Source organism: Rousettus aegyptiacus, unplaced genomic scaffold, assembly GCF_014176215.1.
Source record: "Rousettus aegyptiacus isolate mRouAeg1 unplaced genomic scaffold, mRouAeg1.p scaffold_m13_p_14, whole genome shotgun sequence".
Taxonomy (NCBI): Eukaryota; Metazoa; Chordata; class Mammalia; order Chiroptera; family Pteropodidae; genus Rousettus; species Rousettus aegyptiacus.
The window spans coordinates 9313959-9339933 of NW_023416289.1; the positions used below are offsets into that span (position 1 = coordinate 9313959).

A 25975-nucleotide genomic window follows, 5' to 3' on the forward strand; every position below is an offset into this window, starting at 1 on the left:
CCCTGTGGCCTGCTGCAACGGCCTGTAAGCAGGAGGTGCGCTGCGAGCTGAAAGGTCATCTGTATTTGCAGCTGATCCCCAGCTCTAGGCTTCACAGCCCCTGCTCCGACTCAGATCATCAGGCTTTAAATTTTCACAGGAGAACCGTCCCTGGTGCCAAAAAGGTTGCTCCAATCCACCTCCCAAACCCAGGTCTAGCCAAGACAGCAGGCCAGATTTCCAACCCTCTCTACCAGAGTCTCGCCCAGGAAGACGCCAACAACCTCCAAGAAACAAAGAGACTGCCAGCCCAAGAAAACTTTAAATACCCTGGAATAGAAGCCTTTGGGCTGCGGACTTAGGAGAGGCCAGACCTGGAAAGGCGACTAGAGGGCAGAGAGAACCCGCAGGCTCCCCACGCGCCCCACGCTCCAGAGCAGCTGCCGCCCATCTCGGACGTCCGGGCTGCACTTGCAGGAATCAACATGGCCTCCAACTCACCTTCACCTTGTCAGAGGGAAAGGATGGACCTACAAGACCCAAACAAGACCCACGTGCAGGGGCAGGGCCTTGGGAGGGGACGTCACGGCGCGCGTGCGCGATAAGACGCGCGCCGGCGCACCCGCGCTCCGGGGGCCGTAAAGCGCGGCACGTCGTGGTCCCGGCCTCCCCGAGCCCCGCTGTCTCCGCCCCGCACTCCCCCCGCCATTCCCTGTCCCCGCCCTTCAGGATCCCCGGCAACCGCTGTGGCAGCTCTTAGGACAGCGACGGTGCTTCTGCCGCGTGCGGCTGAGCGCGGAGCCCGTGGGGGCCCATGAGGTAAGGAGACGACTGCGGGACGGACAGCCGTGGCGTCCCGGTCCGCGCGGGCCTCGGCGCCCGGTGCACCCCCAGGACCTTCTCCTTCGGCTTCGGTCTCGCCGCTCAGAGGTGGCCCCGGCCGCCGCTCCTTTCGCGTCGGTTCTGCCTCGTTCTCCCGCGAAGGCGCGTAGCGGCGCCAGGACTGGCGTGGCCCGGGCCGAGAGCGGGTCCGACCGCCTCTCCGCGACGGTGCCCTGTCCCGCAGAGGTCGTTCGTTCCTTGGGGCTCCCTGCCCAGCTGCCGCGCGCGCCCCGGGTCTCCCAGGCGCCCGCCGCTCTGCGCCGAAGCCCAGGGGGCCGGGGTGACCTCGCTGCTGGCTCCCCGCCTCGGGCTTGCACAGCCCCGCACGGCAGATGGGGCTTGTCTAGCCCGGTCTTCATCCTCTGCAGGTGAAACGTGCGGTGCACCTGCGCTTTTGTAACTAGCAGGTCTGCTGCAGAATCCGGCGGTGTTTCCAGTAACTGGAAACACCTGGACTAGACAGTGAGCTTTCTTAACGTTTGTCGCTTTGGGTGTGATGTGAATGATGCTCAGATTTGAGTCGGAATCTTCAAGTCCATTTTGCGTATTCATGCAAGCATGACACGGGGATGAGGGGTGGGGGTGGGAGAAGCCGCGCCCAAGGGCACGCTTTTCCAGTGCTAGAGATTACTAAAAATTTCTTAAACTTGCCCGGTCACCCAGTACACTTGAAAAATACAGCACCCAGCAGGACCAACAGGATCAGAATCTCCAGAGAGGGAGCCTGAGAATGCATGGTTTTTAAAGAAGTGACCCAGGTGGCTCTTAAGCAGAAGTAGTTGTAGGAAATGTTCTCTTAACCCATCCATACTCGCCCAGTATTCCATGAGATCAGCAGCCCACGTGTACACAACGCTGTATCCACAGAGGAAAACCTCCGGGAGTTGGAGGTGTTCTTCTTGCCCTTCTTGGTGTAAGCAGAGCTGAGCATAACCAACGCCGGTTTTGAGGTTGTTTAGCAGAACTTATTCTTCTTAGCAGAGATTATACAATCATTTTAATTTTAGTAAAATTCATTTTGAACCGTTATGTGTTTTATTTCTTGGTCTTTGACATCTTCAGTTTCTTCTCTACTGGCTTACTGCCCAGGCTATCAAGCTTTGCTTTGTATTCTCTGATAAACCTACTAGAACAGACTTTATTTAGTTCCTTGCTTTTCTGAATTGTTTGCTTCCACTTTGAATCCTTTTTTTTTTCTTTTGCTCTCGCACTTCACTGACCCTTTTGAAGGTCATGATGGTTCTTAACACCTTGGGCGTCTAACATTGTTTATTCCATCCTGAAACTCATCTGTTACGTTTCTTCTGTCACCTTTGCAGTGCCTTTTTCCCTGCCAGGTGATGTGCCTTGTGGTTCCGTCTTTACGGCTACCCTTTCCTTACTTATCTGGGTTTGTTATTTTTTTTTTCAATTTTTTAAATTACAAGGTGTTCAGTTTCAGGTGTACAACATAGTGATTAGACATTTCTAGCTTAAGTGACCACTAATAAATCTATAACCTATGTGACACTATACCTATTTGTTATGATAGTATTGACTGTATTCCCTACGCTATCCTTTACATCCCGGTGATGTTTTCCTAACTGGCAACTTGTATTAATTCCTTCCCTTTTTTCACCTCCCCCCACCCCCCTCCCATCTGGCAACCATCATTTGTTCTCTGTATCTAGCAGTTTTTGTTGTTGTTCAGTTGTTTTTTAGATTCCACATATAGGTGAAATCATCTGGTATTTGTCTTTGTCTGACAGGTTTTACTTAGCGTCCATCCATGTTGTCGCAGATGGCAAGATTTCACTCTGTTATGGTTGAATAATATTCCATTGTATTTGTACCAGATCTTCTTTATCCATTTCTCTGTTGATGGACACTTAGTCTGCTTACACATCTTGGCTATTGTAAATAATGCTGCAATGAATGTAGGATAAGTGTGCATACATCTTTTCGAATTAGCGTTTTGGATTTCTTTGGGAAAATACCCAGAAGTGGAATTGCTGGGTCATGTGATAGTCCTATTTGTAATTTTTTGAGGAGCCTTCACACTGCTTTCCACAGTGGCTGCGCCAGTTCACAGTCCCACCAACATTGCACGAGGGTTTCCTTTCCTCCACATCCTCGCCAACGCTTGTTCTTTGTTGATTTATTGATAGCCCATCTGACAGTTGTGAGGTAGCATCTCATTGTGGTTTTAATTTGCATTTCCCTGAAGATTGGTGACATTGAGCATCTTTTCATAGTGACATTGAGCAACTTTGTCATCCGCACATCTTTGGAGAAATGTCCATTCAGGTTTCTGCCTATTTTTTGATCGTGGTTTTTTTTTTTTCTTTTTTTTTTTTTTTGGTATTGAACTATATGGGTTCTTATATATGTTGGATATTAACCCCTTATTAATGCATCAGTGGCTCATATCTTCTGCCATTCAGTTGTGTTTTCCTTTGGTTGATGGATGTTTGCTTTCCTGTGCAGAAACTCTTTAGTTAGATGTAGTCTCATTTGTTTATTTTTTCTTCTGTTTCCCTTGCCCGAGGAGACATATCCAAAAAATTCATGCTAAGAGTGATGTCAGAGGGTTTACTACCTATGTTTTCTTCTAGGAGTTTTATGGTTTCGGGTACAACATTTGAATCTTTAATCATTTTGAGTTTATTCTTGTGTATGGTATAAGAAAGTGATCCAGTTTCATTCTTTCGCGTGTATTTGTCCAGTTTTCCCAACACCATTTGCGGAAGAGACGGGGTTTATTTCATTGTATGTTCTTGATTCCTTTGTCATAGATCATGACCGTGTAGGCCCGGGTTTGTTTCTGGGCTCTCCATTCTGTTCCATGGATCTGCGTGTCTTTTTTATGCCGGTACCATGCTGTTTTGTTTACTGTCGCTTATGTTATAGCTTGCTGTCAGGTAGTGTGATACCTCCCACTTTGTTCTGGTTTCTCAGGATTGCTTTGGCTGCTTGGGGTCATTTGTGGGTCCACATAAATTTGAGGACTATTTTTTCAGATTCTGTGGAAAACACCATTTGTATTTTGATAGCGATTGCATCGAATCTGTAGATTGCTTTGGTTAGTATGGATATTTTAAGGACGTTAACTCTTCTATCCCTGGGCATGGTATGTCCGTCCATTTATTTGTATCTTCTGTTTCTTCATTGTCTTAGAGATTTCTGAGTACATTTCTTCTACCTCCTTGGTTAAAAATATTTCTAGGTGTTTTATAATTTTGATGTGATCTTAAATGGGATTGGTTTCTTAATTTGTCTTTCCGATAGTGTGTTATTGGTATAAGAATGCAACCGATTTCTGAATGTTAATTTTGTATCCTGCTGCTGTACTGAACTCATAATTATTAGTTTTGTTAGTTTTTTTGGTGGACTCGTTAGGACTCTCTATAGTATCATGTCATCTGCAGATAGTGACAGTTTTACTTTCTCCTTTCCAGTTTGATGTCTTTTATTTCTTTGTCTTGTCTGATTGCTGTGGTTAGGACTTCCAAGACTGTGTTGAATAAAAATGGTGAAAGTGGACCTCTTTTCTTTTTCCTGATCTTAAATAAAAGTTTTCAGCTTTTCACCCTTGAGTTCATGATAGCTGTGAGTTCGTCATATGTGGCCTTTGTTATGTTCAGATTCGTTCCCTCTATTTCCACTGTGCTGAGAGTTTTGATTATGAAAGGATGTTGGCTGTGTCAAATGCTTTTTCTGCATCTGTTGATTTCATATGATTTTGGCCCTTCATTTTGTTTATGTGGCATATCCCATTAATCGATTTGCATGTATTGAAGCAACGTGCATCCCGGGAAGAAATCTCACTCGATCATGGTGTGTGATCTTTTTGATGTATTGATGAATGTTGTTTGCTGATGTTCTGCTGAGGATTTTTGCACCCATGTTCATCAGGGATATTGGCCTCTAATCTTCTTCTGTAGGATGTTTGGTTGCGGGAGCTTCCTGCTATAGAAGTAACTGATTTTCTCTTGTTACTTTCAAGATTCTCTTTGTCTCTAACCTTTGGTATTTTAATCAGGATGTGTCTGGGTTTGGGCCTCTTTGGGTTTATCTTGTTTGGGACTCTGCGCTTCCTAGACTTGTATGTGTGTTTCCTTTACCTGATTAGGGAAGTTTTCAGTCATTACTTCAAATAGGTTTTCAAGCGGTTGCTCTCTCTCTCCTTCTGGTACTGTTGTGATGCAAATGTCGATATGCTCGATGCGGTACCAGAGGTCTCTTGAACTCTCCTCATTTTTTAAAAGTTTCTTTTCTCTTTACTGCTCCCATTGTGTTTTCCGCTACCTTGTCTCTCGGATCGCTGATTTGATCCTCCGCTTCATCTAATCTGCTTTTGATTCCCTCTAATGTGTTCTTCATTTCAGTTGTTTTTCCTTGGTGACTGGTTCTTTTTTATGGTTTCTCTTCGTTGAAGTTCTCACCGAGATCATTGAGCATCCTTATCACCAGTGTTTTGAACCTCGTGTATAGTAGATTGCTTGTCTGCATCTCACACAGTTCTTTTCTTGGAGTTGTGTCCCGCCTTTTATTTGGGACATGTTTCTTGTCTCCTCAATTACGCTGACCCTGTGTGTGCTTGTATGTACTAGGCAGATCTGCAGCATGTCCCATTCTTGGTAGAGGGGCCTTATGTACCGCGTGTCTCCTGAGGCCCAGTGGTACACTTTCCATTACCACTTGATCTAGGTGCTCCATAGATGTCCCTCGTGTGGGTGGGTTGTGCACTCCCGTTGCAGTTGAGCCTTGGCTGCTGTTGGTGTGTCAGTGGGTGAGACCGACCCTCCGGCTGACTGGCTGTGAGGGCTGGCCGTAGCAGTGTGCAAGCTTTGTGCAGGGGTGACTCACAGAGTGGGAGTTGCTTTGGCGGGGCTCTGGTGCCAGCCGAGTCCACCCTGTTGAGCTGGTGCTCTGTCGAGTTTTGAAGCCGACCACTGGGCGCGTTGGTTCTGGAGCCCCTCGGGAGGGGATCCAGTGCAGATCGCTGTCAGCCACTGTTTGTGCCTGGCATGGGGCCACCTGGTGGGATGTACAATGTGATCTGGGGCTTGGTCGCCGCTTGTGCTGGGCTTTGAGGCGCTTGGGAGAGGCCGTGCTGTGAACGAGGCTAGCCGCCACCTGTACCGGACTTGGGACCCTTCGTTGTGCACCACCATGTGAGCCGAGGCCAGCCGCCATTTGTTTGGGCTGCAGCTGCTTAGTTGAAGCTACGTTCCAAGCTTGGGGCCACCTGACTGGAGTTACAGTGCAGGTTGAGACCAGTCACCCCTTGAGTCTGATTAGGAGCCACTTAGCAAGAGGTATGGGGCACGCCGAGGCCAGCTATTACTTGGGGTTTGTGGACCTTTGAGAGATATTACAAAACTGCAGAGTGAGCTGCTACTGTGGAAAAGCCGCTGGGGGAAGCTCCGGCTGGGCGTGCGAGTTGCGTGGGGCGGGGGGGCGGGGGACCCCGTTAGCCAGGTTAATGGAGAGCTCAGATATGGCGTCCACCTGTGTTGGGCCGGCTGGGTGAGAGAGCTCAGCAAAGGAACAATGGCCCCTGCCCGCACTTCTGTCCTCAGAGAGAGTTGCCCCGACCCCTGCTGCCCTCGCTCTGAAGTGAGTCAGTTTAGTTCCTCCCTGTATGTCTCTGGCACTTTGCGAGCTGCTGCCCTGTTCTGGATCCCAGATGGAGTGAGGGTGTGAGCAAGCTCGCCCACGTGCGGGGCCCCTCAAGGGAACGCCCGGACTCCAGCAGCTCTCGGCCTCACTCGGATGCAGTCCCCACTGGTTTTCACAGCCAGATGTCATGGGGCCTCCTCTTCATGGCACTGGTGCCCTGTGTTGGAGAGCTCAGTGTGGGCCTGGGCCCTTGCCCCGCAGGGGTACCTCGATAGCTGAGCCTTCCCTCCCGATTTTAATCAGCAGACTGTGGGTTTGGGACATGCTGGTTCCAAGCCTCTGCCCCTCCTACGAGTCTCCATGTGGCTGCTTCTTTATCGCCTTAGATTTAGGACTTTAGCTAGTCTTCAGGTGGCTCTCACTGGTGGCGTTCTGTGATTTGGTTGTAATTTTGATGTGGTCTTGGGAGGAGGCGAGCATGGCATTTACCTACTCCACCAACTTGACCAGAAGTCTGGTTTTATTTTAAAGGTAGCATGGAATAAAGATGAAAAGGCAGTCTCCAGTTCCTGACTGGCAGGGTTTAGAGCCTGGCTCTGCCATTCACCGATATTATAGGATGTCGGTAAGTCACTTCATATCTCTGTGCCTCAGTTTCCTCAACTTTAGATTAGAAATTAGAGTATTTTATAGGCTTATGAGGATCTATCAGGTGTACACATACAGCAGTGTCTGGTGCATTGAGACGACCTTTATTAATATTACCTTTTTTCATTTTTAAAATTATTTCAAGTTATAACTTGCTTTTCTCTTTAGTACTGTGACATAGTCTTGCATAAAAACTTTCTCTTTTTATGGCTGTATAGTATTCCATTGTGTGGGCGAACTCCACAGTTTGAAATCAGTCTCATGTCGATGGGCATGTAGGTCGTTTCCATCCTCTGTTTTTACAAACAATGCTGTAGTGATGAACCTTGAACTTGTTGCATTCACAGATTAGCAAGTGCACCTAATACCCTTTCAGATTCATCCTGCAGGTTGGCGGCTGGCTCTATGAGGTTCTGTGCTGTCATCCTAAGCACCGCCAGGCACTGGACCATCGAGCAGAAGATGGCAGACTATTCAAACAAACTCTACCATCAGTTAGAGCAAGAAACGGGGGTCCAGACAGGTAAGTGGGTCATGTGCCCGTCACCGGCCTGCTGTCCCCAGATGCCTTTACTCAGCACCGCGTCTGGTCCTACACAAGTTTTCCTGGTAGCCAGTAGTTCCGACTTGAGTTGTAGTCCGGGCTCTGTATCCCAGATCCTTTCCAGAACCCATCATTCTTCTGATACGAAGGTTTTCTTGGGTCGTTTCCTGTCTGTTTCGCTCACTGGAGCACAGGAAGTGGCAGCGCTCGAAGAGGTGCAGGAACTGAAGTTTCGGTGCTCGATGGTTAAAACACGGTTGACCCACTGATTTCCCCAGTCGCTGTTAAGGATGTTCCTGACTCTGAAGCATAAGCGTATTTCTGCGTATCTGCGTAATTAGGGGGACAGGGACACAGGGACACAGTGTTGGCTAACTAGCACTGGAACAAGTAGGGATGTTCCCAGAGGAGGAAGACTAAGCTGCACTGTGGCCCCGACCGGTAACAATGTAGAAAGAATGGCCGTCGCTTTGTCGTCGGGGGATGGATTAGCCAGAAGCCCCAGGTTGAGCCTGCTCTCATGGCTGATAGAAGCCGTGTGCCGAGCCCGCTGATGATCACGAGAGGGAGCGAGGCCCAGTGGAGACGTTCCGGACACTCGCATATGTGAGGGTTGCTCTTTTGAACACCGTGCGTGATTCACATTGCCAATGATTCAAGACTAATCCTGACAAAGGACAGTTGCTGTTTCTCTTTGCCAAATACAGTGGCTCTGCCATGTGATCAGAGTGTAAGCACAGGGTGCGGTTTGCCTTGCCAGTCAGTGTAGACTTTATGTGACATATGACAACATTTTAATTAGCTGGGATTGGAATTATTTGAAGTTTGGGTCACAAAGCGAGTTTTTATAACATTTCCATTTCACATAATCCATACTTATATAAGAGGAAACTTGTTTGTAAACTGTAGAACGAGACTGAACGTCTCGTGACTAGGATCTGAGAGCCACGGACGGACGTGGCGAGAGGAGATGCCCGCAGAGGAACGGGGTGGGGCCGGCCTGGGCTGACCGTGCACTGTCCCAGCGCTCAGGGTCAGTGCTGCCTCACGCGGTGTGCCCTGGGCGCCTTCCCCACGGCGTCCCTGAACTCGGCCAGGCTTCCTCTGGAGAGGCGAGGGCCCTCGAGTGCACGTAGTAGAAGTATGTTCTGCTGCTGCACTGGCTCTGGCTTTTATGAGGGCAAGTGCCTGCTGTGGGCAGGACAGGTGGGCAACAGTCCCTTTCGTTTGGCTCCAGTGATGGCTGCGAGGTGCCCGCATCCGGTGTTGACCAGAAGGGGGTCCACATGAGGGGCCCGTGACGGAACTGCTGCCTCCGGCCCGTGGGCCACATGCGAGTGCTGTGCTGGCCTCGCGTCGCGCAGCTGGTCGGATTCCAGAGGACTCGGGCTCACAGGCTGCTTTGCCTCGTCTGTAAGTTATCTCAGCTTTCGTTCTGTGTCACCATGCAGAACCCCCAGTGGGCCTCACCTCTCCTTCATGCTTGCGGGGCAGTGAGGGAATCAGTCCAGGGGGAGCAGGGATCATCCTCGTCGCTGTTCCCCAGTGGTACAGGGAAGGATGATGCAGGGGCTGGCGACGGAGGAGTCTCCCACCCCGCACCGTGCCGCACCGTGACCACTGCATTCCGCGGACTGCTGCGAGTCACTGAACAAAGGCGGAGTGATGTCCGTGCAGCCTGGGTTCGTGAGGAGGCATGGTTTGCTCGCCACATTGACGCAGGACAGGGCACATGACTCCGAGGAGGGGAGGAGACCAAGCCCCGCTCTGAGAGAAGGGGAGGGTTCTTTGGCGAAGGGTGTAGAGAGAACTGAACAAAAAACGCCAAAGTTAGAGTCAAATGGAAAGTTTATTAGAAAACGGGCCACACTCCGCAGACAACACGTGGTCCCCTCTCAGAGCGAGCGTGAAGGGAGCAAGGGAGACGGGACGGAGTGCGAGAGGGCGACGCCCAGTAAAGGCAGCGAGCGGGACTGAGAACCCGAGCGGGGCCCACGTGTCCCTGTTCACGTCATTCTTTAGTTCCTGAGGGTTACGGTTTAAAGACTCAGTTCACCCATTTCCTTTGATGCGGACGTACAGTGAGGAAGGGGCAGGGGAAGAGCAGCCTGAAAGGTAAGAACATGCAGCATGGAGAGCCTGGCGGCAGTTCCCAGCGTGCGATCCGTGGCATCTCCGTGGTCTTAGCCGCAGGGAATGAACGATTTTGTTACGCGTTGTCCCCGTTTCCCCTCCCAGGTGTGGGCACCGGGCTGTTGGCAAGCCCCGCGGAAATCTCCCGTTGTTCTGCAGGTGCCCTCGTGGCCCGGCTGCAGGGCTGGTCAGCACGTTGCAGTCTCTGACTGTAGCTCGATTTAACATTTAGTTCTCTTGCTTCTTCCCTAATTACTCTGAAAACAGTTGGTGGATGTTCATCGCTTGGTTATCAGGCTGACCAAGTGACTCCAAGGGTCCTCCTTCCCTGACCGCGTGAATGTCAGCGTGCGCAGTGCTTCGATTTGCACGTGGTGTGACTTTCATCAGGTGAACCCATGTGGTAACCTAGCAGGCTCAATGATCTTTTGAAAGTCCTCCACATATCACTAGGCGTTAATACAAGGGAGAGTCATTCTTTTACAGATGAAGAAACTTAGATGCGCAGACACAGAGCCATTTTGTCAGTTCAGTGACAGCTCAGTTTAAAAATCATTTAGTGGCTGAAGGGGGTCCCACCCGCCTCTGTCTATCTCATCAGCAATACTCTGCCATGTCTAACCTTCAGTAGTGAGCAGGACACAACTGCCACACCCTTTGTTAGGAATTCAGAGTGTGACCAGCCCACAAATCACTGGCTAGACGTCCGTCTGTACACCCGGTTTTTGAAAACCAGTCTCTGAAATTCCAGTTCTCCAGACGGAGACATTCTTGTCATTCAGTGAAGGGGACATTTATCTGTGATTTCAAAAGGAACTAAGAAAATGAAGTATTCTCACTGTGCTTCCTTTTGCAAAGATGCCTGATTGACTCAGCTCTTTCTCCATAAGAACTAGGAGTCGTTGCATTTTAGGAGGAGTGTCACCGACCCAAGTGTAATCATGACTGTGTCAGGTCCGTTGCAAACAACAGAAATCAGGCTCGGGGCACCTGGGGCAGAAGGGAGCTTGCTGGAAGGCTGTGGGGGGCCTGCAGAGTTGGCGGGAGGTTGACAGCTGGAGGCAGCGTGGAGGTCAGGACGTGGAGGCCCCGCAGCAGGCCGTGTCTGAGCTGCAACAGGAAGTGTCTGGCCTGGTGCTGCCGCTCTGAGGTGAGTGACCTCCGGCCATTCACCTGCTTGTTCAAGTCCTACGTTTCTAGGCAGCCTGCTTGGCTGAGCTTGGGTCACATGCCCACGGGCTGTACTGGGGACAAAGCAGGAAGGTCTGACCCCCTGGGGGCTGATGTAGTATGTGGCCTTCACTAAGAGTTACTCTCCCACCAAAAGTAGCGGGAGAAAGTGTGAAAAGGGTAAAGGATAGAGATGGAGTCCGGGTTCCTTTTCCCTGTAAGATATTTGTTAGCAACGGCATCTTTCATTTTTATTGTAAGAACGATTTCAGGTGCGTTAAAATCTCATTTGAGCCCCACAAAACCCTGAGCCGAGAACGTCTAGATGGTGGCAGTCCCCAGACTCATCACAGGCCTTCCACCTTATGTATGGTCCAGTGGGTTTGCCGCCCTGCGTTCGGCCCGGTGTGTCTGAGTTTGGGCTGCTTTTGCTCACAGGTTACATAAGGACCGGCTCAATCTTTCTGGCCCAGACTCAGGACCGGCTGATCTCCCTGAAGCGCATCAACTCAAGGCTGAAGTACGTTATGAGGCTAGAAGCCTTCCTGGCTTTACTGTCACTGACCTCTGCCAGAGGGCCAGTGAACGTCATTGTCCCCCTGTGTTCTGTGGCAGCGTTATCGGCATCCCGTCTGAGATCATTTCCCTCAAGAGAGTGGCCGAGCTTCACCCTCTCCTCAACATGCACGACCTGGTGGGGGCCATGCACGTCCCCGAGGATGCCGTGGTGTCCTCCGCCGATGTGGCCCTTGCCCTGGCAAGCGCTGCCTCCCAAAACGGTAAGCAGGTTTTGGGTTAGGAAGGATGGGGCTGTCCAGCAAAGTGTCTCATAATAGGCAGTGACGCCAACTCAGCTTCCGTTTGGATCCCTGGCTCTTACCATTTTTGTTTTAACTGAGTATCTGTTAAGAAATATTTTTCCTCAAGGCCACGTTATTTTCACTAAAGTTCTAAGGAACTGCTTTGAGTACCAATCAGAGCACTTGAGACTTGAGGGATTCCGTTCCCCCATGGGACTTGAGAAGCTGCAGGGTTAGAACGCGCCTCGGGGCTTTGACCCACAGCTCGGATCATGTCCTGGCGTTGGAGCGAAAGGGGGAAGTCACGGCAGTGTCCGTGGTGCTGTGCCCCGGACGACTGTCGTGTCGCGGTCAGAGCAGCAGCATCCGAGGCGCCCTGCCCGCCTGTCCCTCCCCGGCGCCTGTCCTGATTCCTGGAATCTGTGCCCTGACGTTGCTGTCAGTCGGCCTGCCATTTTCAGTCTCAGGATGAGGTTCCTAGGAGTTATCTGTCTCAGGATGAAAGCGCCGGCCTGGCCTTTGCGGTGATTTTTATGAGTTGAGAATCTTAATCGTGGCACGTCAGAGGACGGGTGCGCCAACTCTTCCTTCACCCGATGCAGGTGTTCAGATCTATGACCGGACGAGTATCCTTCACGTGATGGTCAAAAAAGGGCAAGTTACTGGTGTGGAGACAGATAAAGGACAGATCGAATGCCAGTACTTCGTCAACTGTGCTGGTCAGGTAGGTTGGCAGCCAGTGGCTCAGACTTGTGCTCCGGTCAGAAGCCTGGACTGTCGCTCGACTAGAGCTGCGGCGGCCCTTTCCTCCCCCACCTGGGGGCGCTCCTGTCAGGAGGGCCAGGAAGCGGTTAGGCATTGAGAAATTCAAAGGATATGAAAGGTTTTATAATGAACTTTCTTCCCATCCTTAATGGACTTTTTAAAAATAAACTTATTGTGGGGATCTTCAAACTTTTAAAAGTGGAGAAATGGCATACGGAACCCGTGCTCCCCCAGCCAGCTCAGACGGCGTCCTGTGGCCAGTGTCCCGCCGGATTCCTCCCCGCTGAAGGACCGCCCTTAACCAGGCTGAGCATCTGTCTTTCGCAGCTGTTCTGACTCAGGAGACACCGCCCTCTCATTGCATGGCTCTTGGGCTCCAGGCCGGAGCTTTTCCACGAGGGCTGATCCCTCTGATGTCCTTACCTGTAGCCACGCGGGCCACTGCTCTTCCGTAGCCCCTTCCCTTGCCGCAGAGCGTCGTCTTTCCCAGTCTTCACGCCAAGCACGTCGTAGGTGTGCCCGTGATTCCACCACGGTTTCTGCTTGGCGATAAATGGCTCAGTAGGTCTTTGTAGAGAACCTCTTCCAAGAGTTTTTATGAACGGACAGGGAGTAGTAGCAAAGCATAAGGAGCTGAAGGTTTACCTCCCAGAAGCTGAGGACTCTGGGTCTGCTTTTATTGCTCAGAGCCCCTGTTGAGTTCCCTCCTGCGCAGGATGCCGGAATTGGAGACTCTGGAGATCGTGAAGTTGGTGAACTGCCCCGAGACCTTCACCCCAGACATGAGGTGCATCATGGGCGAGTCTCCTTTGGTACAGGGCTACTTCGTCCTGGCGGAATGAACTCTGCTGGCCTCTCGTTTGGTGGAGGAGCCGGAAAGTAAGTCTTTTATCTTCAGACTCACTTGCTGGGCTGCTTTCTTTCTGGAATTATTTGTTGTTAACGTACTAGATTTAAGTATATTACGTACTGTAAGAATAAGGTACATGTAATTTGAGAGTTGTCCCCTGCAGTCACCATGGGAGGCTCTCCTGATCTTCCTGAAATGTCACTGTGCAAAGTGTTCTTGGAACTCCTCTTTTGGAGTTAGCCACAGTGTCACTCTGGGATATTCTTGTGTATTCTTTCAGCTGACAAATGTTGTTCAGTCATGAAACTGATACTAAAAGTAGTATCAGTTGAGACTGTTATAGAAACATTAGCCTACATATATGGATTCCCAGATGTAGTAGCTCATAAAGTAGTTGGATAACAAAGTCCAGTGACTACATCTGTGGGTGGAAGCTTAGTATTGCACAAGATCACTAACTGCTTCTCTCAGATAATGTCCTCCTCTCCCGTAGACATGACCATGAATGCACACACTCCTGTTTCCCACACGGACAGGGCTCATAGGTACGTCAGCAATAAGTCAAAGCCCAGGTTCTTACTATGAAGTCAGCTGTAATGTAGGATGTCAGATCCAGTGACAGCCTTAGTCAATTCATGAGGAGGAACAGAGGCTATCTCTCCCCAGCCAGGCCACCTCAGCACGGACAGTAACATGGTGCCTGGCACTACTTTACTGCAGTTTCCAAATTCTTTTTTACACTTTGGTGAGACTAGTATAAAGAGTTTTATGTACTATGTCTTTTGTGATGGCAAACACATAATTGGTTACTACTGCTGAAGAATATTTCACAAGCAGAAATGGCAAGAGCAATTAAAATGTCCGTTTATTCATTGACAAACAAGGTAACACAAAAAAAATCTCAAGTGGAATCTGGCTTGATAGGAATACCGTGCACAGTGTTAATATGTTGTGCTCGGAGGGCAGAAATGCTCGGTCACCCTGTGTGCCTGAAGCATCAGGGCTCTTGACAAAAGGTCCCATTCACCTAAGTGAATTGACCGTCTTCAGGACCACATGCTAACTCTACACAGGGACAGAAAGGGACTGAACAGGACTGCACATTTACAAATGCAAATAATGAGTTATAGCACTTTACAGTAATTACAGTGGCGCTTTGATATATCCAAGTAGTTGGCCAGAGAGTAAGGTGTGAACTGTCCAGCCAGAAAAGCATCCATGGAAACGAGGTGTGACAGCTTTGTAGCCTACACCCACCTGCTCTGGAGAAGTGGAGGCTGTGAGATGGAGGTACTTTCTTTTTCATCCTTCCTCTCTCCACCCACCAAGTGACGTTCTGGGGTTTAAGGCACGAGAACCCGGTGTGGAGAAAGGAGGTGCTCTGAGCACCACTTCTTGGTGTGCAAGAAATTCCTGGTATAGAGATTTTGAAACATGCTAAAAATATCCTCCCCACCTCTTATGATTTCTGTCCTTGAGAGACAGAAAAAGGAGAAGGCAGAAGGTTTCAAAGGATAAAAATAGTTGCATCTAAATGAGACAAATGGCCCATGAGAAATATGTAATTCTCCACGGAATGCACACGCTCTGCTCAGAGAAGTCAAGAATCATATAAAGAACAACTCTGGTGTTTAATGGACAAAGAGAAGGCAAAGACATACAAAAATACTCAGTCCCCTTGAAAAATAGTGCATCTGTGGCGATGAGGGACTGCAAATGCGAGCCCCTTACCGTGAAGGAGCCTTACAACTCAGCACCTGAAAGTGGAGGCGGGGAGAGGCTGACGGGCAGGCCCACGGCCCAGTCACAGCTCCCGGCCGGCCGCCGCGGGTAATGCCTAGAACATGTACTTCATCTACCCTAGAACATCTACTTCAACTACCACATCTTCCACTCGACTCCCTGTACCTGCAAGGGGCATGTGAGATGGAAATTCTTTTCTCACAATTGGTCCTACTGATACACTGAAAAATTGAAAATTTCCCATTAATAAAATGCTTCTATCAAAGTTTGTGAAAGATTGAGAGGTAGGGGAGTGTGCAGCAAGAAAATGAAAACAGAGGTTATTCTTCAGTATTATGCACTGTTGACCAACTCTCTATTATCTTAGATACTGAAGAGGATTCTTGCTGACTACTGGCCAAGAAGCAACAAAGAGCAAAAAGTGAAACCTGCAGCTCGCTTCTGACGGCAAACCAGTTCAGTCTCTCTACTAGGACCCAGGCTTCCAGGATCAGAACCAAGACCACAAGTCACAGAAGATTCCCGTTTATCTGCCTCAAGTTCTGAAAGGGTAAAGGCTCACTCATGCCAGCAAACGTGTCCAGGAGCCAGAAGTCAAAGCGCCGAGTCATCTCTTCAGTGACGCCGAACCACTTTTACAAAGCAGCTACCACTCCTGCCCCGCAGGTGGTGGGGGAGATTAATACTGCGTAGGCAGGTAATGGAGGAAACGGAAGTGTTATTTTGTACATTTTACTTTCTTGGAAACAACAGCCTAGGAAAGAAGGGAAAACTCTTGGTCTGTACAAGGATATAGAATCCAGGGACATCACACCCCCTTGATAAGAAAGTGTGCTCTACTCCTGTAGAAATGGGATCTCTGAGTCCATAGCCTGAATGGCATCTCACATCTGGGGGTACAGGGACTCCCCAGAACACCAGAAATGTAGTTTTCACTTCTTTCCTAGAGCCTGTCCTACCTGTGCAGCGTATGTGACTGCAAGGTAAGTTAAAGGACATCAAACAGGCTATCTGAGCGGGGAGTTTCTGTCCCATTTTGCTCTTAACACTTTTTGAATTAGAGCTTTTCTGACTTCAGTGACATTGTGGACAGGAAATCTTTCTGATGTAAGCTTCAGTGAAAGTCAACCAACCACGGCAGTGCCAAGAAACAGGATTCACATGTGGCATGAGTAAGGAGGGGCTTGGATATTTCATGGGAGAAGGCCCACAGGAGGCTCGCAACCCTGGGTCTCATCTATTGAGGTTCACACGCTTTGTGTTTCTAGGTTCAAAAAGATTCTTCAGTCGAATGCACTGACAGGACAGCAGAAGCATGCAGAACCCCCCTCCCAAGACAGCACGAGAGTCACTTCAGTAAAAAAAGAACCAACCACGTAAAACAGAAGTCCAGCCACCCAGTTACAACAGTCCAGACCATCTTGGAATCTTAGAGGTGAGTCGTTTCACAAGGCAAACACTTGCGAACCCATTGCCCAAGAGATAGAAATGACACACAAATGAGATGTTTTGATTGTCAGTCCTGTGAGAAGAGGGAAAGAGTCACCTCCTTCAGAAAACTGCTGGATTCCACTGTCTCTATTGGAATGACCCAAGAGACTTCAAGGATGAACTTTAAAGTGCCAGGCAATAAATGCTTCAGGGCCCCCGGTAAGTAAGTGGTGCCCCAGACGAGTGCCATCCCGCCAGTCTCAGGAGTGTGCCCCTGCCTACAGACATGAAATTTATGCATAGCCCTAGAATTTCTTCTAGATTCAATCCCAAGTACATTTGCAGTTACAAAGATGACTTTGGAACGGTGCTGAGCACGGGATGCCTTTAGCTCTACCACCTGTGTCCAGCTTCCTGGGGTAGCTGGCTCCCTGCTCGCAACACCGGCATTGGCCAAGTGCTGTTTTCTGCGAGGCCATCACAGCTGCTGTTCACCGCTTTGCTCTCCAGCTGGGTGACACGGCTCCCTGCTTAAAAGCAACATCTCTCAGCTGGTTAAATATACATTTGCACCAAAATGAGGAAGCCCCCAAGCAATTCTAATCATATGCTCCCTTAATAAATCAACTAAGTGTGGTCTGGCTAGGGAAATGGCAAGAAATGTCTAAAAGAAGCCCATCTGCTTGGGTAACAAATTCCAAAGCAGGCGGACACTTGAGAATTTTAAGTTGCTCTATTAAAGTGAGAGGATCTTCTTTAATATACTTGTAGACCTATCAGAACTAATGCTTCTAAGATACCAAGATAACAGAGGCTACAGTTTAATTAACTAAAATTTCTTAACAGCAGTTTGCACTTTAAAAAATCAGATTAGGGCAGCTTATGTGCAAGGGGAAGTTAAGTATAGGGATTGATAGCATAGTCTGTGATATGCAAGTGTCACCCTTAGAAAACAGATACCATCAAATTGTGCAGAGCCCTCCTGGGGGCCCCAGGTCACTTTCTGTTGTAGAGAATACGGACAGATGGCTCGATGGGGAAAGAAAAGACGGAAAGCAGTCTGCAAGGTAACGCATGCCCTCCACACTCAGAACTCTCTGGACTCGCATAGGTCATCCATGTGGAACTGTCTGTTCTGTGCCAGAGGAAGCGGAACTTGGGATCCCAGTAGCTTTCTTGAAGTCAGCATGGCCAGCAAGGTTTGCTTACTCGATCAGGACGGCCTGCCCCTCCCTTTCCTACAGGGAGAGAAATGTTTGCTGAGCTGGCAGGCCTGTTGCTACAGAGACAGGTGAGGCTGAATTGATGAGGAAAATCAAAATGGGGTGACTGAACTTTGAGTAGCTGGAAGGAAAGTAGCACTGTTTTAAAGAAGAAAACTCAGCATTGTTTAGTGTTGGTCCTTTCTGAGGTCAGACCCTTTCAGCTGGGAGAAGCAACACAAAAGGCAACCTGGTTTTTCCCTTTCAAACACTGTGGCTTGTTTATTTGGCTAAACAAACCCCTCATTAGAGATTAACGAGAGATGAAGACAATCATAGAAAGGTGGCCCTGGCCCTAGTGAGAACTGGGACCTGGTTCTGTAGGAGTGTGGGGATGGTGCCAGGTTAACTATTTTTTCTCTGCTACAGACCAGGTAACATCCACTAATGCCTCTCATCAATGAGGTAGATGGTCGTAGTCGTGCTAGAGGTATCGGGGTGCCAGCCCAGCACAGTGGAACAGGAGCGTGAGCTGCTGAAAGGCACAAACTCCCACAGGGCTGTATCAAATGTACAGCAACCCACCACAGTTAACAGGTTACTCAAGAAGACAGTCCCACAGAGGTGCACCCTCCCTGAGGCCAGCACACCACCAGCTTCCTCTGCTTCAAGACACAGCATTTGAAATCAGACTGTCACCATAACCCACTTCCACAAGTGGAGCCTGTTGCTGTCCCGCCTATCAGACACGCTTCCTGTCACCACAGGAATCAGGTGGGGGGATGGGACAGATGGCCCATAGTGAGTATCAGGAGATGGGGAACTTCAAAGGGAGGAGAAGATGGAAGGACAAGAGAGGTTGCAAAGCAAAAAATTTAAGAGCCAGAAGGCAACGGTTAAACCAGGAAGAGGGACAATATCAAGAGAGCAGTTCCTAAGACAGGAAGGAGGTGAGACTGCCTGGCATTATTTCCTGTACAAGTCACTTAGCTCTATGTCATCCTTTCGGCGCCTGTGGGTGAAGAGGGAGGCGACCGGGTAGAGCTTGGCCTTGGCCTGGAACCGATGTCCCGCGATGTCAATCTCATACTCGCCCCGATTGATGAAATCTGCTGTCACCACCTGCTCTTCCCCAGTGTCCTCAGAGAAATTGTGCACGAAGCCCAGGCAAACATGGCGCTCCAGAGTGTAGCTGTAGGCACTGCTGGTGGTCTTACCAACATACTGCCCGTTTCGGTAAATGGGTTCTCCCCACCAAGGCCAGAGGTCCAGGTCTGTGTTGTGGTCATCCAGGATGAACATAGTGAGGCGTCTGTACACCCCATTCTGCTTCTGCTGCAGCAGGGCCTCTCGACCGATGAAATCCATCCCCTAGGAAAGAGGAGCAGCACTGAGACAGCACCTACGCTCGGCCTCGGCACATGCGCACACGGTAAGGGTTCCCGGTGTCACTGCAGTGGGTGCAGTGCTCGTCCCCGTGCCCCTGCAAGCTCTGGGAGACTGTTTCCCACTGCGTGAATATAAGACACCTTCAGAGAATGTTCGCAACAACACAGGTACCCATTTTTCTTTTTCCTATTTTATAAACAGATTTCCATCACAAAACCATAGAAAAGAAATATTTAGAAAGAAAAATCAATACAAATACTTGCTAGAATTTTTTAAACAATGTTTTTATATACTCCCAACAAAATCTGGGCATATATATCTGTATTCAATGTATTTAATATATATGCACATGTACAAAAACAAGAGCAGAAAAAAGATTACCTCTAATTAGATAAAATTATTTTAATTTTCTTCTATGTTTTTCCATTTTCCAAAATGAGTATTCATTATTTTTATACCAGAAATAGTTATAATTGCTCAAAAAGAGTGCTGTAGACCTACTGTACAAATAGGGAGTGATTGCTGTTTTAAGTGAAAAAAGCAAGTGTGTAGTATCCAACCATCTAGGTAAAAAAAAAAGTGGCCAGACAAAATTATACACTCATCTGTCTGCACTTTACTGAAGCTCTTTAAAAGGAGAGAAAGAAAGTGCTTTTTCTGGTAGAGGGGGCAATGAAATGGGTGCGGTTCAGAGGTGGAAAAGAGCCTTCACTGAACATCCTCTGGAAATGTGATTTTTTTAAAAAATCATGTTACTATATTATTTTCAAAAGAAAAAATTAGGCAGTTGAATGTAAGGTGACTAATTTATACAAATAATCATGGCACATTCACGTATCACCGTAATCAACTCTGAACTGCCCAGAGAGCACTCGTTCTAAACGAGAGCAAGTGTTATCCATTTACTGTTTCATGTTAGGATGTTTTATCCCCTAGATACACTTTTCACTCTAAGGACATCCTGATCGTCACTGTTCACCCGATGCCACCCCTGAGGTCTCAATACTTCTACACTTCTGCTTCCACATCAGCTCTTCCTGTTCCAATGCAGAGTCCCCGCTCAGGAAGTGAAGGGACAAGCACGGTACCTTCTCTAACTTCACCCGAGACTCTCGTCCGCATTCCAGTGGCGTGGTGAGGGTATTTAAATCCTGACCCCAGAAAGCAAAAAACTTCTCGATTCGGAGACTACGAAGAGCATAATACCCAGCATTCCGGATTCCATATTTCTGCCCAACACTCATCACTTCATTGTACACGTGCAGGGCGTACTAGGAGAGAAGAGAGGTGAATAAGCGGCGGGCCTTCAGATTCAGCATGGAGCGTGTCTGCAGTGCCTCGTGCTGACACTTTTAACCTGGCCAGAGGAGAGGGTTGTATAAAATTCTCAGGATGAGTTCTCCAGCCCAGTAGTAATGAACCGGGGTCACCCTTAACCCAGACTCAGCTCCATGAAAGCAGCATCCGTACATTTTCACATCTCTAAAGTGTCGAGGAGAGTGGCCTATGCACTATATATAGCAATCACTGAATGACAACTCATAGAAGCACTCTCGCCACCCAGGAAATGACCAGTCTCAGAAGTGCTTTCCCAATTGCCCCATCATCCTCCACCGGCTTTGTTCTCTCTCCCCAATTCCCCAACACTGTCCTTCCCTTTTGCGCTGGCTCATGCTATGAAATATGTTACGTGTCACTCCAAATGTGTGCACATCTGATTTTTCACACAGATTTTGGCATATCTTGAGAGACCCAGAACGAGTCACGGAGGAGCTAGGAAAGCAGGGCTCTTCTGACAGCAGCCCACAACATCCAGCCTCTCACACTGTTCATCTCTTGGTTCTAGAAACATGTAAGTGTCATAAGTTAACAGAAAGCTTTCCAAATTGAAAGCAAAATAGTCAATCCTTATCTGAACATACTGTTAAGTCTAAGCCCAACAACAGACTACACTGTTTATTTGAAAATCTATAAAACTCAAGACAGAAATAAATTAGAAAAACAAAACACTGTATGATCTCACCTATATGCCGAATCAAAAAAAAACAAGAGATCAGATTTGTGGTTATCAGAGTGGAAGGTGTAGGGAGGGGCACTAGAAGAAAGTGGTCAAAAGATAAAACTCGCAGTCATGACTCAGTGTTAGTGATGGGATGTACAACATGACAGCTGTAGCTAACAGCACAGTATGATATACAAGAAATTTGAGAGGAAATCCTAAGAGTTCTCATCACATGGAAAAAAATTTTTTTCAATTTGTTTTTACCATAATATGAGATAATGGATGCTAACTTGTGGTAATCATTTCACAATATATGTAAGTCAGTCCATTATGTTATATACTTAAACCTAATACAATGATGCATGAAAGAAATTATTGGTATTACTTGAGCTTCATTGGTATTATAATTCTTGATCCTAGCAACGTATGTTGCTCTGTAGATGGCACTGCTGCAGCTGAACAGGCATCTACTGAACTGTGGTCAAGATGACTTTAAATGCGGGAAAGGGGAATAGAAGTGACTGATGGAGCACGTGGCCTGTGGCACGTGTGAGTGAAACGCCTAGACTGGCAAGGAAAGGAGAATAATAAAGAGCCTCTCTGGGAGGTTCGGCACCTTCCTGTCTCAAGCTGAACACTCTAAGAGGAAAGCAAAGGGGGGAAGATTTAAAGCAGGTGACTAGTCTTGGGCTAGATGAGAAGAGCAAAAGGGAAAGTAGGGCCCAACCATTTACTCACGTTTCTCACTAAATGCTGGGGATTTAGTGTGAACAAAACAAGAATCTGTCTGCCACTAGATTTTGGAAGACATCACCTCAGAGACAACTTCTTGAGGACAAAAGCCAGCTTAAAAAGAACCCAAGCATAGCACAGATTACCTCATGGAAAAATCACAAGAGTGGGACCAGTCCAGGAAAATCAGAAAATAGAAACCAGGGCTTGTGAGTGATGAAGCTGCTAGAGCCACAGAGCCTCCCTCTCCTGATGGAGTTTGGCCAGTCAATGACACAGGCACCCAGGTGTAACACCTGAATGACCGTATGGCACTTCAGAATTAATCCCTGTCTATACAGGCAAACAACTACATTTTTATAAACTCTTAAATCGTGAATACTCCATCTTAATATTGTTATAATATTTCTGACTGTGGAAAAGCAGATGAAATTTCATAAGCTGATAAATTTGTGCTTCATTTAATAATTAAAAGAAAACTTAATATGAGTAATATGACTAATGTCAAGAACAGGACAAGGATGCCTACAATTACTGCTACATGTCAATTAGGGCAAAAAATTTATATGAATAAAAATTGTTAAAAATAAAAAAACTTACTATGTATATGATAAGACTGAACCCTGGAAATTCCAGAGAATCAACTAAAAAAACAATAATTTAGTAAGGAATCAGGTTAAAGAATATACGGAAAAACAGGTTTCATAAATCATAATCGCTTAGAAGATAACAGAATAAAGACTCTTCCCATTCACAATAGTAACAAAAAAAATATTATTCAAATAAACTTAAGAAATGTAAAACATCTATATAAAGAAAACTTCAAAATACCTCTGAAGGTCACAAAAACTTGAAAAATAAAAGGTGTAATTAGGGTGTAAGATGCAACACATCATAAGAACGTCAATTCTCCCTAATTTATAAATGTAACACAATCTCAAAAATAGTGTTATTTTAACTATATGACTATGTAGTTTACAAGGGAAAACTAAGGAAATAGGATTTTTTTTTTCTTTTCTAGAATTTTCCAAACTATGAGGACGGATAAGTACTTCTGGATATTAAAATATATAATAAAGACAATAATTAAAAGTACAATTCTGGATAATAGGTAGACCAATAGAACAGAGTAAAATGGTCCAGAAATAAATCCAAATACATATAGGAATTTACTGCCTGATAAAGGTAGACTCACACTGATTACCCATGTGGAAAAAAATTTGATTCATATAAAGTACACCAAGGGACACTAAAAAAACAAAAACCGTAAACAACTACACAACCTATAAAAGCACCGGAAGAAAATGAAAAATTTTATAGCCCTAGAGTGAGGGAGGCCCTTCTACATATCAAATTCTAGAGGCCAAAAAATAAATAAGACTGATCAAACTACATTAAAATTTTTTTTCTGCAACACATGAAACATTTTTTCCAGATATTTAAATTTTAAAAATCCTAAAAACAACAAATCAAAAGACAAATGGCAAACTGGAAAAAAAATTACAACTTAACAGCAAAGAGTGTCTGTTCCAGAGAATGCCTAGAAATTAGTAAAACGGGCAATAATACAAAAACAGACAAAGGATGTGACTAGAACATTCATTCTTTTACTGTGTGTCAAGTACTCCTCTAGGTGCTTGGGCTCTAAAAGTTAAAACAGACAAATCCCTGCCCTCAGAGAACTTACATCTAAACAGTAAAGTGTTTTTTTAGGTGGTAAGCATCATGCTAGAAAATGAAACGGGGAAGGAGGACAGAGGGAGCTGGGAGAGGGATGGGGCTGCACCGTTAAGGTCTCATCAGGAAGGTGGCGTACGGGTAAAGACTTGAGGCCGGTATGGCTGTGAGTTTGGGAGTACCAACGTGGGAGAAAGACACGCCAAAGGGAGGGGAAAGGCAGGTGTAAAGGACCTGCGGCAGAAGCAGTGGGGCCTGTTCGGAGACATGCCAGACAAGATCAGAAGAGAATGGATAGCGATTCGGGAGGCAGGACTGTGTAGGCCCTGTAGATGGGCTTTTAATTTGAGATGGGTTTTGAAAAATAGCTCAATTTCAAAGACGGGAAATTAAAACTACCGACAAACTGTTTCGTACCTAACAGCCTAAAGTTTGACAACTCCATGTGTTGGTACCGGCAGTAAGGAAAAACAGACTCTTGTACACTGCAGAATTTTGTATAATAGCAAAGGACAGAAACACCATAAATGTCTATTAGTACCAGACTGGTTAAATAAATTACGATTCAATTATATGATGGAATACTACACCACTGTTAAAAAAATAAAGAAAAAAGGAAAGAGGAAGGTCTCTTTATGTATTCCTAGGGGAAGATTCCTAAGAGAAATTAAGAAAAATCAAGATGAGGAACAATGTGCTTCTGTTTGTGTTGCTAAAGAAAGGGTTAAGAATATGTCTTTGAACTTGATTCCCATATGCACAAAATCTCTGACATGACATATTAAAAACTAATATAAAAAAACCCTGGGGGTGGTTAGTAGGAACTGGTCAGGTGGCACTGAATATTTTAAACCATGTGAATATATTATCTACTCAGAAAATAATTAAAATCTTTTTACTGCAACATACTCAATTACCAAGGCCCAATCAGATGTGCTCAGCAGGTGGAGGACAGCCAGCACCCCATCCTCCCTGCTCCTCACCTCTATGGGGATGTAAAGCATGAAGCCCGGCTCTCCTGTGTGAGTCATGCTCATCACCCGGATCCCATTGGCGTAGCCCACACTCATCTCCTGTGGGAACAAAGGGAGACAGTCGGCATTAAAACCCCTCAAGAGCAGTGGGCACTCCACGTGTTTATTAAAGGAATGCCTGAGGTAGGCCCCGTTAGCTCTGCTTCCTTTGTTTGACCCTAAAGGGGAGACCAATGAATGAAAGAATTTCATCCTCAAAATGGTCTGTTTCCAGGTACTGAGGTCATCAGGAATGCAGCGCAGCCTAATTTACAGTATCTCTTCTCACGAGAACCACCGTTTCAGGAGTGCTTCCCAAGCTGCTGGTGGGAAGCAGAGGCAAAGTCTTTGCCACGCATGGAATTTCTTTTTGCTAAGTCCTGCTTAAGATTTGTTTTAGCCAGGGGTATCAGGAGCAATGAAGGTCAGGCAAATGTCTTCTCTGGGGAACTTGCCAGGCAAGTCCTGGGCACCTACCCACAAAAGATGCCTGATGCCCAGAGATCATAGCTTACTTGCTGCCCTGGGGTCACAGACCAGGCTTCTAATGTTCAAACCCTGTTCACAGCAGCTCAGTTTACCTAACGGGCTCTGACTCAATCACTATTCCAACAAAGTAAAGTGCCAAGTCCCAAGGGGCACTAAAGCAGTTTCCACAGGAAGCCCAACATCATGTGGTACTCTGCGGACATGCATGTGGATCACTCCTTCCGGAAGCAAAGAAAATGCTGTGAAGGAGTCTGCTAATGGTTAACAGTGACTTTTCTGTTGCTTTCACTCTGCTACAGAAAAAAGGACTATAAAAGCGATTAGTAGGCGGCTCCCAACTTTGGTTTGAACCTCAAAGAGCTTCCATCAGTACTGTCCCCAGGCTGCTTGTTACAGGTTGACAAAACGTCTGTTTGGACCTCTGATCGGCCCATGGGTAGAGAGTATTCAGTTATCGTTCCTTTTATTCAGTTCCAATTTGTTTTACTCAGCTATCACTGCCGAGTATAAGAAAGAAAATTATATAAGTTATTTAGGATTTTACCTAAACCATTTCTTACTCGAAGATGCCACATGCACACGAGTTACTCTGTGTATGAAAGAGAGGAAGCACTGCATGGAGAGAAGGGACCTGACCTTGACTGGCATTTTTTTAGCATCAGTGTCATAATCCTATAACTTAAAATTTTAATCTGCTACAGAAAATAATAAATATATAGAACTGATACTCGGAGAAGTTAAATCCACTTCAAAGATATCCTAATGCTTATTAAATAAGGAGCCCATGAAGAGTGAGAAATCAAGAAATGAATTTATTCTGTCACTCTGCTTAATAAAAGTCAGAACACGTTTTGTGAGTGTTAATGCCACAGTAAGAACATGTAATTGCCATCTGTATAAAAGAAGTATTCTCTGCCCATTT

At 46.9% G+C, this 25975-nt stretch overlaps 2 protein-coding genes across 15 annotated transcripts in view; one reads left to right on the plus strand and one right to left on the minus strand.

Annotated features, from left to right (window-relative positions):
• Positions 1-673: 673 nt before the first annotated feature.
• Positions 674-25903, plus strand: LOC107510457 (pyruvate dehydrogenase phosphatase regulatory subunit, mitochondrial-like). 8 transcript variants are annotated; one of them, XR_004954223.1, is made up of 9 exons: positions 674-798; positions 6997-7090; positions 7490-7636; positions 11399-11480; positions 11576-11739; positions 12363-12484; positions 13241-13404; positions 15486-20992; positions 24800-25903. XR_004954223.1 is itself a non-coding variant. In XM_036231358.1 (8 exons), exons 3-8 carry the CDS (start codon positions 7519-7521, stop codon positions 15490-15492), a joined length of 657 nt encoding a protein of 218 aa, XP_036087251.1. In that variant the 5' UTR covers positions 674-798; positions 6997-7090; positions 7490-7518; the 3' UTR covers positions 15493-25903. The 8 variants fall into 8 exon arrangements, 5 of the variants coding, with proteins under 5 accessions (XP_036087251.1, XP_015999489.2, XP_036087254.1 ...); XR_004954221.1 differs by having other exon boundaries at positions 15486-19183; positions 20077-25903; XR_004954222.1 differs by having other exon boundaries at positions 15486-15815; positions 16387-25903.
• Positions 14216-25975, minus strand: part of PDPR (pyruvate dehydrogenase phosphatase regulatory subunit) — a 36721-nt gene continuing 24961 nt past the window's right edge. For 6 of the 7 annotated variants that reach the window (XM_036231351.1, XM_036231353.1, XM_036231352.1 and 3 more), the window contains 3 exons: positions 24535-24624; positions 20229-20411; positions 14216-19122 (listed from right to left, as the gene is read on the minus strand). In XM_036231351.1, the coding sequence (XP_036087244.1) occupies positions 18718-19122; positions 20229-20411; positions 24535-24624 (678 nt within the window). In that variant the 3' untranslated portion in view covers positions 14216-18717. Of the gene's footprint in view, positions 19123-20228; positions 20412-20875; positions 20983-24534; positions 24625-25975 lie in introns of those variants that run through there. The other variant, XM_036231354.1, reaches the window with a different exon arrangement.